This window comes from Plecotus auritus, assembly GCF_963455305.1.
Source record: "Plecotus auritus genome assembly, chromosome: 13".
NCBI classification, from domain to species: domain Eukaryota; kingdom Metazoa; phylum Chordata; class Mammalia; order Chiroptera; family Vespertilionidae; genus Plecotus; species Plecotus auritus.
This window is the reverse complement of record NC_137779.1, coordinates 12,153,744-12,167,830: the sequence shown is the minus strand read 5'-3', so window position 1 is coordinate 12,167,830 and position 14,087 is coordinate 12,153,744. Positions and strand designations below refer to the sequence as shown.

The window sequence follows — 14,087 nt, the reverse complement described above, 5'->3', positions numbered from 1 at the left end:
CGTTACGTCAGTATTGATAAGTTTGCAAAAAGCCAAAGTCAAGTGCAATCGCGCGGCACACCGACCCCGGACTTGGGGGGAGATGCAGCGAGCGCTTCGCGGGCCCGGGAGCCGGCTGCAGGCAGGGCAGCAGCGGCGCCGGCGCCTCTCGAAGAGGCTGCCTCCCCCCCACCTCTCCCCTCCCACCCCATCCTCGGCTGCCTCCCCACGGCGGGCGCTGAGCTCCCCGCCAGGCGCGCTCCTCCCGCGCCCTCCGGGGGTCGGGGGGGGGGGCACAGCTCCCGGGCCCGGCGGCGACGACGGCGCGGCGGCGCCGAGGGGCAGCGGGTGGCAAGAGGCCGGGGGGCGTCGCGGGTCCCGGGCGGTGGCGCGCAGAGCCCGAGCGGCCAGCGGCGGCCCCGGGGCTGGGGGGAGTCCAGCCCGGATATTGAGTGCAGCCATTGAGAAAAGCCAAACTCTTGTGTGTGTACGTCTCGAATAGCCCCCAAGATGGCCGCCAATGTGGGATCGATGTTTCAATATTGGAAGCGATTTGATCTACGGCGACTCCAGGTTAGTGTGGGCAGTGCCGGCCGCGCGGCCGTGGGGAGCCCTCGGGCGCGCCCTGGGCGCATTGGGGAGGTCTCTGGGAGGGCGGGAAGGCGCCCCGGGGCGGCGGGCGGCGGCTGCTGGGGCTCGCCTGGGCTCGCTTGCCCGCTGCCCATCGATAGGTATTAGGAATTGATCTCGCCGCTGCTCTTTGTTCGGTTCAATCATCGATTAGCCGCTTCGACCATGGAGAAGCGCTAGTGAGCCCTCTGCCCGGGGACCAAGCCGGCTGGCGAACGGCCGAGAGAGGCACGGGGAAAGCAAAGGCTTCGGTCCCGGGCTGGGGGCTACGGGCGAGACCACCGATAGCCCCCATTGCGCCGCACTTTGCGCGCCTCCCAACTTCGCGGCGCCGGGGGAGGCCGCGGAGTGCGCCGCGTGCCTGTCGGCGCCCGGCTGGGGCTGGAGCTGGGGTTGGGGTGAAGGAGGGAGGGAGCTGGTGGGCAGGGAGGAGTCGGAGAGAGGAGGAGGCAGCCGGGGTTGGTGAGGAGGAGGCTCCGCGCCCCGCCGCCGGTCGCCACCTCCGCCACCGCCGCCGCCTGGCTGCGCAGTCTGGACGCGCCGCCACCGGGGGGCCGCTGCTGCTGCCCCAGCCACAATCGCAGGACTGGCCGCCTGCCTCGGCAGATCTCTCTACTCGGGCCGGGTTCTCGGGGTTCGTCTTTGCTTCTTGCCTTTATCCCCCCTTGCCAAGTCTACATGGGGACGGGCGGTGGAGATGGGCCCGGGGCGCGCTCAAGTTTGCGCTCGTGCCTTGGGGGCCGTGGAGAGCCTGGAGCGCCGCAGAGCAGGTGACTCCCGCCTCTCGGGCCCTTGGGAACTTTTAAATGGGAGATGCCCTAGCTGTCTTCTGCCTCCTGTTTTTCCTCCTCACTTTTATCCTCTCTTTCTCCTCCCCCCTCCTTCCCTAGTGACTCCCTCCCAAACCCCAGCACTTTATCCCTTCTCCACCTCTTCCTGGGAGTCTCCCCCAGATTTGGGAGTGTTCTCTGCTGCCCGACCCTCTTAGGAGGTGAGGCTGGCGGTGGGATCTCAGAGAATACAAGCTCCAGCCATTATTCTTTCCTAGGTGCCCCAGGACGCTCCGGATAAGCCCCCAAATCCTGGCGTCTCAAAAAGCCTAGGCAGATACAGTGGGAACAAGGAGCAGGGAAATGGTGCTGATAACAGGCGATTACAGCATCTTGCCTTGGCCTTGACATTCTTGGAAAAAGCGAAAAAGCGACAGCATCAGTCTGGAGATAAAAAGGGACCCACTTTTAAAAAAATCTGCAGACAAATCTCTCTAAGTTTCTTCTTCTGATAAGTGGTTCCAGTACTCCCTTCCCCCTGGCCTAAGTCTTCGTCCCTAACTCCGCCCCCCCCCCCCCCAACTCCCTACTCACCCCCCTCCCCCAAAGCCATTGAGCTGGAGAGAAAATCGGGGCACTCAGGCATGCAGTTAATAACTGCAAGTGCCTTGCAATTCCAAGTCCTCACTTGAGTTGGGGCTCAGTTTGGTGGCCAGCTGCGGGCAGGGATGTGAGCTAAGCTTGTTGGTTTAAATGATGCTAAAGTGGCCTCTCTGGAAGAGTGTGGTGTGTGTGTGGGGGAGAGAGAAAGAGAGAGAGTTGGGCAGCCACATTGAGCTTGGCACGAAGACCAGTGGTAATCGTATTCCCTGCTAATGTTTGTAAATGAGACCCGGGCATGGCTGGGGGACAGCGTCTTTATTTATGATTGATGTTCTGTAACATAAGGAATGACAAGAACGTGGCAGACAAGAGGAGAAGAACCAGAAGGGCTGGTGAAAGCCCTTTGCAGGGTCCTATTGTTATTCTGAGCTGGAGAAAATTTCTGCAGCGAGATTTACAGAGCTGGTATTTGCTCCCGGTTGGCTGGAATGTCAGTTAACACAATTTTCATTAGATAACTCGTTTTCAATCTGGGGAGCTCAACCTGCAGCGGGGAGGGCTGGGTGCTGAGGGGTGGGAGCAGCTCCCAGGGGCTGATTTCTGAGCTGCAGTGGGGGGAGGGTTTAAACCGTACTCTCTTCCTTCTCTGGCTCAGGGGTCTTTTGTGGAGCTGTTGAGGTCACCCAAATCTTGATTTCAGTTGGACTCTCATTGATTTGGGAACCTTTGTTAGGATTTTAGAAGATGCTGAGGTGGAAAAGCAGATTTGAACTGGAAAGTATGAAGGTGGCAGGGTCTTGTTCAGATGATGGGGAACTGGGGCTGTAAGACTTGTCTTCTGACAAGGTGTATGGGCGGGGGTGTTCATCAAGACAATGGCCGGTGTGTTTGGCACAAAAGGAAAAGGCTCTAGGAAAAGACGATAAGCTCATTTACATGGATATTAAGTGGGGAGGGGGCCCCTGTGGGAGTTTGAATGGCTGTACACTTCTAGAGAGCAGAGAAATAAATGTGGCAGCGTGGCTGTGTGCAAACATATAGGCCCTCACATCTGCCATCGTCCCCATTCTAATCCTGAAATGTTCAGTTGTTCCCTTACACAACAGGCCTGCAGCTTCCCCCATTATTCTCACTGATGGCATTTTTGTTGGAACGGATTATGAACCTAAGCACTTTTGCTCAGGATCATCTCTTGTGCATAATGCTAATAACTCCTACGCCACACTTTTATTTTCATTTTTTCCCCTTTCTACTTTCCTCTTATAGGGGAGATAACTAGGAAAGAATAGGTCTACTGGCTCATTCTGAGATCCAGGTAGGAGAGACAGGCCCACACCCCAGGCCCTGCACAGGCTAAAAGCTTTGGGCATGCTCATCACCAGGCCCAACTGCTTGTGAGTGTGAGGAGGTGCTTGGTTTCAATTCTTGGTTCAGGTTGAGTGGTTTCAGGCAGCCTGGTTGCTGAGTGTTAAAGTGGCGGAGGCAGCAAAGGCAGCCAGTGTCCCCAGGCCAGACCATGCTGCTGACGCCATCCCAATCCTAGCAAGAAAGGTGACCTTGTACTAGCCCAGTGTACACCCTCCGGAAGTATATATTTTTCAAGTATGGAAGCAGTCCAGTTATTATTCCTTCCAGTGCTGTCTCTGAACACAACAGGGATATTTTCCTAGGGTGGAAGTCAGTCAAAAGTCTTAATGACTTGTGGGCTGGTGATGGTAAAGATCCTCTGATATGTGGCACCCTGTTCCAGGACCCCTGAAACTGCTTCCCCTCTTCTTTCTTTTTTGCTGTGCTGCTAACAGTGCAGGAAATGAGGAGAAATAAAATTCCATCCCAAAGATAATGCTGGACATATTTCATTTGGTTATAAGATTGCTTTATGGTGAACATTACTAACGCAGTATTTTTTTATAGCTTTTCTGTGTATAATCGTCGTAACTGGATTCACACCTTTATGACTTTCTTTTCTGCTCTACTTTGCCACTTTTTTTTTAAAGGTGCGCTGGGTCCAGTCTCTTTTTCTCCTCCAAGAAGGTTAAGCTAACAAGAATTGAGGGTATCCAGTCCAAGTGAGGGCGCCCAATCCAAATGCATATCTGTTTCTTGGGAGAAAATGTTGGTGGGAAGGATCACATGGTGTGAGTTTTGGAGGAAGAGGCAAATTCTGCTTGAGGTGTGAGCATTTAGGGAGAAAGATCGACAGGGCTGGACTTCCGTAAGGAGTTTGGAGAAACTTCTGGGAAGGCTCAATTTGTTGGCACACAGGAATTGGGGCTTGATGGAATGTTTTTCCCTGCTCAAAGTTTAGAAAAGAGCGTGGATGTGATTAAAATATTATAACCTTATGATATTCTGAAGTGCATAAATTTTACATATCAGCCACAGAGAGTTTAGACATCCATTAGAGCCTCTGACAGCTTGACTTATCTAAATGTGCTATCATTTAACAATGTGTCACAATTCCTCTTTCTGTAGATGACAGCAGTAAATAAGCTATCAGCCTTGTTGGCGGAATCCTAACTTTGGAAACTTCACCGTAATAGAATCACTGCCAGGGCAGGGAGCATGAGCAGACTGGGCTTGGGCTTGGCATGGTCCTGGCCCATGAGACTGGTTGGCATTAGGTGAGGGCTGCGGGAGCGGGAAGACAAGGAGAGGTCGGGGAGATGGGGTGAGGGGAGATTTCTAGCAGTAGCTCTGTGAATAAAAAAAATCAAAGAATTGGCCAGTCCCCTGGACCCTTACAGGTCTAATCAGTGGGTGACCCCTTTCCATCTGCCTCTCCAATTCATCAGAACCCTATGGGCCTTTTCTGCAGAGGGAGCTAGAAACGTGTTGAATTTTTATTTAAAGAACCCAGCAGTCTTTTCTGGGCATCCCAAAATTCTGGTTTCTCAACTCTGCAGAAATTACTTCCAAAGATGGGTTCTCTCTTTGAGTGCCAAAAGAAAACAAGCAACATCTCATCCCTGACTGCCTTTGCTGTTGGAGGTCTCGAAGTTTCTTTTATTAATACCTGAATTCACTGTAGAAAATTAAGAAACCACAGATAGCATCTCGATGGGTTATTTTATTTTATTTATTTTTAAATATATTTTTATTGATTTTAGAGAGGAAGGGAGAGGGAGAGAGAGATAGAAACATCAGTGATGAAAGAGAATTATTGATCAGCAACCTAGGCCTGTGCCCTTGACCGGAATTGAATCTGGGATTGTTTAGTCCGCAGGCCGACGCTCTATCCACTGAGGCAAACTGGCTAGGGCTCGGTGGGTTATTTTAGGTGGTGTGCTATTTTGACTAGGAACAGCTTTTCTGATGGTGGTGGTGATTTTCTCTCTCTTTCTCTCTTTCTTTCTCCTTCCTTTCTTCCCTCCCTCTTTTTCTTTCTCTCCTTTTTAATTTATCTTCCTCATTCACCTCCTCCTCCTTCTTTGCTTCCTCTTCCTCCTTTTTTTCTCCTATTAAAAAAAGGATTTTGTCTTCAAACTTGACATTGTTGTAGTAACCTTTCAGCACCTGTGATTTCAAATGTGAACACCTTGGCTGGTGCTAAATTTGGTCCTGGATGATGGTAGATGTGGCCATCCAGAAAATGTGGTTTTCTCTGCTGCTGTCTAAAAGTGCTGAATTTCTGGCAGCTTTCCGGTTATCTAATTCAGTGGTCGAGCCTGGCAGAGGAGAGCATGGGAAGAGGACCTAGGTGATGCCCTGCCTTTGTCCCTGGTTTTGGAATGAGGGTCCAGTCTCCTGTTTTATTGTTCTTTCTGGGGCATGCTCTTTATTTATGACAGATGTCAGGGAAGGTGGAGGTAATTGGCAGAGGACAAGGGTCCCAAGACCTCTAAGTCTGTGTGCCTCTAGCACTTCTGCATGAATCACCCAACATCCCAAGTCTCCCATTTTGTAACCCATCACACAGGCCAGCTGTGCCCATTTGGTCTGCCAAATTGGGCTATTATAAAGGTGCTGACATACTTTGTGTGCCAGTTACAGGCATTGTCTTCTAATGATCTTGGGGCCTATTGTGGTGGTGGTGGGGTGCGACTGACATTTTAAGCAAATTTTTGAGCCAAGAAATCATGTCCAGGTTGGAGTTATTTGGTTTCTAGTCTTGATGAGTCCTTCACAAAATGGTTTGTAATGTTTTATAGGATATGGACAATATATGCCTATCATGCTTAGATTAAAATCTAAAGTCCTTTCCCCTGATTTCCATGCTCCTCATGATCTGTCTCCTTGGTATCTCTCTGGCTTCATCTCCAGCCTTTCTCCCCTTACTGATTCTGCTCCAGTCACAATGACCTTCTTTTTGTCCCTCAAACATATCAAGTACTTTCCTGCCTCAGGACCTTTGCACTTGCAGTTCCCTTTCTCTCCAGACCTTCCTATGTTGACTCCTTAATTTTATTCAATTTCAGCCCAAATATCGAGACCACTTAGCCTAAGGAAGGGTAAAGAAACTTCCACAACTCTTTTGCCCCTTTAATGTGCAAGTGTGCTCCCACATCACTAAGGACACTGTTTCCCCTGAGGGTTTTAACCTCGGAGCCTTCTCCGGGTGCTGCATCTCTAGACACTCTAGGATACCCTAAGGGGTAGCAAACTTTTTCTATAAAGAGTCATAATAATAATATACTTTAGGCTTCGCAGGCTATGTGGTCTCTTTTGCAAGTACTCCATTCTGCCACTGTTGCATGAAATAGCCATAGACTATAAGAATTAATAGATGTGGCTGTATTCCAGTAAAACTTTATTTTTAAAAAAAGGCATAGGGCCAGATTTGGTCTGAGGGCCATCTTTTGCTGACCCTAGTCTACTATGTGATAGTTGCTACATAGGTTGTGTCATGGCTGAAGTTTTTTAATATATATTGATTTCAGAGAGAAAGGGAGAGGGAGAAAGAGAAACATCTATGATGAGAGAGAATCATTGATCACCTCCTGCACGTCCCCCATTGGAGATCGAGCCTCCTGCATGCCCCTCACTGGGGATTGAGCCCGCAACCTGGGCATGTGCCCTGGCCTGGAATCGAACCGTGACCTCCTGGTTCATAGGTGGATGCTCAACCACTGAGCCACGCCAGCTGGGCAGTTTTTCTCTTTTCAGTTAAGAGTATTAAGGTAGATTGAACTTTGTTCTTGGAATTTGTTTTTTACTCTTTACCTCAAGAGGGAAATACCAGGAACCTTCCTGACTTCCAACCCTGGCTTCCAATCCTAGACCTATCCAAAGTCATATATTAGCTATGTGACTTTAGGTAGGTCACTTAACCTCTCTGAGCCTTGCTTTCCTTGTCTTTAAATGGGACTAATAGTAGTCACCATCTTTTAGGTTGTTCTTGAAGATTAAAGCACCTTGAACATAAAAGTGCTTAGCACAGTGCCGGGCACACAGTTACTGTTCTATAAGCTCTTCTTATTGTGGTTGGCATTTTTAGAGTGAGAGGGGTGAGTAAACCAAATAAACAGCAGCTTCTGGAACTAGCTGGCCTTGCAGGCTGTTTCAGAGCTTTCTGGGCATGTTTTCTCTTTTCTCTTATTCCATTGGGGCTTACTATATTAGTATGTTACTAATATTATATGTAATGTCTTATGTTTTTGGAGCTCTGACCACAGAGGTTGCAGACTGGGAGCTATGTATGACCCATGGATGTGTCTGCTTAGATTAGTGCAATATTTTAAAACACTATGTAAAAGTTACCAGCATTTAAAATATGGGAGATGTTACCTATGATATCCAAATGGTCAGTGTCCTTAACAAATCAAGAGCTCTGATCACACTGGGCAGGAGTGGAGACCTGGGAAGGGCACGCCAAGCAGAGGGAATAGCCAGTGTAAAGGGCCCAGGTTGAAGGTACACAGTGGGTTAGGCCAGCTGTAGGGGATCACAAGGCAAGTCATGAGGAGGGTAGCTGTTGAGGCCACTAAGCTGCCTTTCTCCAAGTGCCTAGTGTCAGAAGAACCTGCATTTTTGGGAAAAAAGAAAGGTCCTTGATCAACTCCACGGCAAGATATATAATTAGGGGGACACAGAGCTTGCTGAGGGCCATCTTTTGCTGTCTCTGCAGTGTCTCAGTCACCCCCCAAAGTGGGCTTATAGCTGCCCCTTTGTTTCTTGCCAGTCTCTTCACTATTCCCTCCACCCCCAGCCTCTGCCATCCTTTAGTTCAGCCAAATGAAACAGCAGTTCTAGGATACACATTTGTCATTACAAAGAAAGAAAGAAAAAAATCAATCCTCGGCCTCTTTGGCCCGAGCTGGTCATCTGCCCAAGATGCCCGGAGCCGAGCAGTGCTTAAGACTCTCTGAGCCGCTGTCCCTCAAACTGGATGGGGTAAATGGCTCCCCGGGAACCATTACGGTCGATTGACTTGTCCAGCTGTCTGTGTGGGGTGTGGGTGCTGAAGACAGGGAGACCACAGGGGTTACCAGGATGGCCTATTGAGGGCAGCTTTCCCTGAACGGGGTGGTTAATCAGAGGCCACTCTGCTGGGGACACCTATTTGGGGTGCCTGTTTTCTTTTATGTGTGCTGGTGAAACCAGGTATCTGTAGAATCAAGCCCTGTCCCCTCCCACTCCCAAAGACACTTAGTGTGGACTCTGGAGCAAGGTGGCCTGGGTTCAAGTCCCAGCTCTGCCACTTAACAGCTGTGTGATTTTGGGTAAGTCACTGAACCTTTCTGAGCCTCAGTTTTCTCATATATAAAATGGGGATAATAGTAGTATCATCTCCTTAAGCTTTCTTTGTGAGGGTTAAGTGAGTTGATGCATGTGAAATGCTGAGGTTTGTGTTCAGCACGTAGAAATGCTATATAATGTTAATAATTATAATGGCTATTGTCCACTTTGGAAATGTATATTCACCACTCAAGGTATAATTACTTTTTTATTGTTTTAAAAATAATACTTATGACTAATGGTTATATAAATTATAATAATCAATAATAAACAAGTATAACTGATAATTATATACTGGAGATATGGTGAATGAGGAAGGCAAAGTGCCAGTTCTTACTGAGTCCACAGACAGTGGGGGAAGTGGATGCACAGGACAGACAGGTGTGTAGTCACATGTTGGGATTAGATTCTGAGATACTTCCTGGAAGAAGTGACCCTTCAGCCAAGACCTCAAGGACAAGGTCAGGGAAAAGCATCCCAGCAGAGGGAATAGCGTGTGCTAAGACCCTGAGGTGGGTGGAAGAATAGTGCATGCAAGGAATTGAGGGAAGGCAGATTCTGAGTGGGCTGTTGGACCCATCTACATCTTCACTCTTACCATCTGTCAATTTGGAGTAAGGATGGAGCATAAAATAAGGTTTGGCACATGCATAGCTTGGAGTGAACGCTCTGTCAATGGGCACTTTGTAAACTGTCAAACGCTATAAAAGCCTTAGGTGTCTATCACTTTTATTTTTCAACAAGATATTGAGCCCAATTCTTGACCTGTTGCAAAATGCCTTTTGCCCATTTCCTCTTTCTATCTCATGACTATGCACAGGGCAGCCAGGGTTCAAATCCCAGTTCTGCTCCTTCCTGACTGTACCAGTATGTCCTTAGGCAAGTTATTTCCCCTTTCTAAGACTTGGTTTTCTTGTCTTTAAGATGGGTATAGTAATGGTATCTCCCAGTGGTAGCCATGAGAATGTGTCTTGCAGAACTCTGATTGCAGGAAGTATGATTGACCAGTGGCCCTAGTCAGCCGTGGGCAAACTACGGCCCGCGGGCCGGATCCGGCTGTTCTATCCGGTTCTCTTGCTCTCCCCTCTGCTCCTTTACTTTGAATTTATATTAGTTCACACAAACACTCCATCCATGCTTTTGTTCCGGCCCTCCGGTCCAGTTTAAGAACCCATTGTGGCCCTCGAGTCAAAAAGTTTGCCCACCCCTGCTAGATGCTGCTCTCAGATTCAGTCCCCGCAAGGACTGAGTGTAGGTCTAAAGAGGACCTATTCCTGGGACAACGGGACTGCTCTGCTGACTCTGGATTCCTCAGCAATCTAGGATGCTTCCACAAACCAACCTTCCAACCAACCAACTAATCTCCCTTCCCTCCTCCCTCCCTCCCTCCTTCCCTCCTTCCCTCCCTCCCTCCCTCCCTCCCTACCTTCCTTCCTTCCTTCCTTCCTTCTCCTTCATGCTGGCTTCCTTCCACAGGTGTAGGCATGGACTTCAATGTCTCTGTGCCTTTTAATCCTGCTTTTGTATCTGCTTCTCAGAGGACCACACTCTCTTATAGAAAAGGTGAATTGAGACTTGGACATCTACCTAAGGCACCCAGTGCATAGGTACCTGCTATGTCTTATTGGGAACCTGGGGAGCTGTCACTCTCAGCATTGCCTCCTGGTTGCTTATCTTTACTTGGTCCTTAGGCCCTTCCTGACGAGATTCCTCCTTCCCTTCATTGTCTCTTGTTCTCATCTCCTGCCACTCTCCCCCTCTTTATTCAAGCCACTCCGGCCTCCTCAGTGTTTCTTGAAAACACTAGCACCTTAGAATCTAGGGCTTTTGCACTTGCTATTCCCTCTACCTGGGAAACTCTTTCCCAGACATCTCTGTAGTTCGTGTTCTCTCTTTCTCTCTCTCTCTCTCTCCCTCCAGTCGTCTGTTTAAATGTCACCTCTTCAGAGAGGTCCTTCCTAACCTCTTTCCAAAATAGCCTGCCCCAATCTCCTTACCCTGCTTTATCTGATGTGATAATGCATATTTATTTATTCATTTGTTTACTGTCTTCCTTCCTCCCTCCCTGAGGAGGGCAAGAACATGGTAAGTTCCCAATAAACATTTGCATGATGGAGTAGATGAATTCCACAGGAAGGCTGAGGTGGGCAGCTGCCTTTACTTCACCTTGGGGGAGTGGCCCTGGGGGACCCATCTCCTCCCAGACCTCACAGCTGCTTCACTCATCACTGGCTCTTGAAAGTCGCTCACTCCACACCTGGGAATTGGGCTCCAGCCTCAAGCTCGTGGAGGATGAGGTTTTATCTTTAGCTCTGTCAGTCTCTCTTTAGAAACTGGTGACCCCAATTCCAGCCTGGGAGGTGGCTCCCATCCTAATTAATAAATAAATTAATTAATTGCCGTCAGGTTGTGGGCCATTAAGTGATGGTTTGGTGGCCTCAGTTACAGCTCAAAGCAGGTCCTCTGCAGCCTGTGGGACAGCTGTTGTGGGGGACAACAGCCTGTTTCATGGGCCCACTTGATCAGCCCAACAGGCATTACAAAAAGGAGAGGCAGGCCCTGGCCAGTTTGGCTCAGTGGATGGAGCGTTGGCCTGTGGACTGAAGGGTTCCAGTTTCGATTCCGGTCAAACATATCTCAGTTGCAGGCTCCTTCCTGACCTGGGCCCTGGTCAAGGCTTGTGCAGGAAACAACCAATTGATGTGTTTCTCTCACATCGATATTTCTCTCTGTCTTGCCCTCTCTCTTCCATTCTATAAAAATCAATGGAAAAATATCCTCCATTTAAAAAAAAATCCTAGTTTATGGTAGGGCAAAATACAGGATTGAAGTGTCTGCTTTCCTCTGTGGCTGAGGGATCCTTTCTAGGCCTCAGTTTTTCTCTCTCAAACGGGGTTTCCCTGGGTTGTTGAGACAGGTCATTTATTGGTTCATTTAATGAACATTACTCAGCACCTGCTATGTATCAGGTGCTATGTGAGTGTTGGGGTGCAGCAGTGACAAAACTGACCATGTCTCTGGCCTTAGAAGGCTTCTATTTCATAATAATTTGGAGATAGAAGGACCGGAGAAGTAAAGAGTGACAAGCCAATGTTAACACTAGCCTAGGACTGGGCATGTTCTAAGCCTTCCCTAAATAATGATTATTGTTAATAATAATAATATCTTTATATCCTAATGAAAATAATAATCATTAAAATCTGAGGGTATTTCCTATTGAGTTTCAGTTGCCCTGGGAAGAATACTTGAAATGACTTAGAGCATGGAATTGGAGCAGACCTTACTTTGCACCCTGTTCTTGCTGCTTCTTCATTGGGAGGCCTTAGTCAACTCACTAGACTTTTCTAAGCCTTAGTTTTTTCATATGTAAAATGGGAATTAAATATATCCTCTACTATATAGGGAGATTGTGAGGATTTGATGAGGTGAAACATGGAAAGCCCTTAGCACAGGGCTGGAACATGGCCATTCCCAGGAAACAAGAGGGCTATTATTACTTCTATTATTATTGCCATCATCAACATTGTTGGTTGTCATTCACCTCCTGGACCTTACCTGTCATCTCAAGAGGTGCCCAAATCTGAGTGGAGCCTGGAAATTTGTTTGCAGAAGCTGGCATGAACTCCAGCAAGGCCCAGGGACCTCCACTGCACCCCACAAGCACAAGAGTCTAAAACCACCCTTCCTTAACAAGTGCCAGAGTCCCACAGCCAGCCCACCCGAGCCAGTGGCCAGGTAGACTGGCTCCTTATACAGAAGTGTTGAATAGGAAGTCAGGCCTCTCCAGATGCCACTTGGCTGGCCTTAGCAAGGCCACGCCTGGCTTCTGCAAGTTTTGAAAGGTGAGAAGAAAGCTCTCTGCACAAGGAGGCCTGGCAGTTCTTTAACAAATAGCTTTATTGCATGCCAGACAGTGTTCAGGGCCCTTAACAAATACCATGTTTCATTTTTACAACCCTAGGCACAGAAAATCACTGCTGTGCCATTTTACTTTCGAGTAGACAGAGGCACAGGAGATTGAGTCCAAGGCCATATTGCCAGCAAGCAGTAGAGCTTGGACTCAGTCTGTTGGCTACCTGGGGTTCTCCCATATGTGGTCACTATGCTTGTATTTTTCCCTTTAAATTTCTTTAAAAAAAAACTCTTAAAACACTTAGCCACTGCCAACTCATGGAAATGAATCCAGATCCACAAGCCTGAGAGGCATGGGATGGGGTTGTTAATTAATAACACAAGAAAGAGTCCCGTCTCCTGGTCTGGAAAATGAGTGCCATCCAGCCATCCATCCATCCCAGCCTACCCGCTGGAGTCTGCAGCCACGTGGTGTGCCCTGTCGTGGGGCCTTCGTTCTGCAAGATGGAATTCTCAGCCCGGGCTGATAATAAGCAGGTATTGATTGCTGCCTTGGTCATTATCAAGATTTATTTAGTCAATATGGCCTCTCCGGTCAATAAATCGTGTCGTTGATAAAGAAGGAAGGGGATAGACTTGTAGAGTTTATTAAAAAAGTTTTTCAGATTTTTTTTTAAACAGCTGAGTACAGCCCCCCTTTCTTTGTCCTTATCAGCCCCACTCTACTAGTACATTTCATATTTAGCTCCATAAGCTCTTTCCTTTCAAGGAGGAACTTTCCCTTATTGCTCTTATTTCTGGAAACAAAGACTTAGAGCCAGGGCTAGGTCTGGAATGGCTCCTGGGACTCAGGTGTCTCCTCACTTTTTTGTTCTCACTCCCTGGCTTGTCCAACCCAGTCTGGCCAGGGTCTTTGCTCTGAACCTGACATGTATTCAGCAAATCACAAATATTTACTAAGCATGTGTTATGGGCCCAGCACAGTGCCAGGTGCTGGCTATAGAGGAAACTGAGGCATAGGATGCATGAAGTAGGTGAGACAAGCATTACCTTTCCTAAAAAGGTTGGGCAGAGGAACCCTGTACAACCACATTTCTAGAATGTCTGGCTCACACTCTGTCTCCATATCTTATCTCCTGTCCATACTCTAGCCAGTTCTTCCCCCACCCCCAAAGGAGATTCACACACTCTCTTTATTTTCCTCCTACCTGTGGCCACCATTTTTTTTCTTTCCATGCCCATGCTCCTCTGCTGACCTATAAATATGTCAGTCCCTCTAATATTCATGTATTCTCTCTCACCCGTACCCTATGTGGTCTCATCTATGTTCACAGCACCACTGCTTCCCAGTTCTCCACTTTCTAACTCAGGGCTCCAGACCTATCGACTCAACAACCTTCTTGACATTTCTTGAATGTCTGTTTCAAAGATGTGTCCTACTCATGATGTTAAAAACCTAACTCTCCTCACACCTGGTCGACCCAGGTCTACAGGACAGAAACCTGAGAGCTGCCCTGACCACCTCTCTCTCCCCTGTGCTGGGGGTTTTACCGCCTAGATACCTCACCTCCCCCC

At 48.4% G+C, this 14,087-nt stretch overlaps 1 protein-coding gene across 4 annotated transcripts in view; it reads left to right on the top strand.

Annotated features, from left to right (window-relative positions):
* The first annotated feature begins 414 nt into the window (after positions 1–414).
* The window catches only part of CUX2 (cut like homeobox 2), a 214,263-nt gene continuing 200,590 nt past the window's right edge, over positions 415–14,087 (top strand). For 3 of the 4 annotated variants that reach the window (XM_080650336.1, XM_080650335.1, XM_080650334.1), the window contains exon 1: positions 415–552. In XM_080650336.1, the coding sequence (XP_080506462.1) occupies positions 490–552 (63 nt within the window). In that variant the 5' untranslated portion in view covers positions 415–489. Of the gene's footprint in view, positions 553–1,106; positions 1,244–14,087 lie in introns of those variants that run through there. The other variant, XM_080650337.1, reaches the window with a different exon arrangement.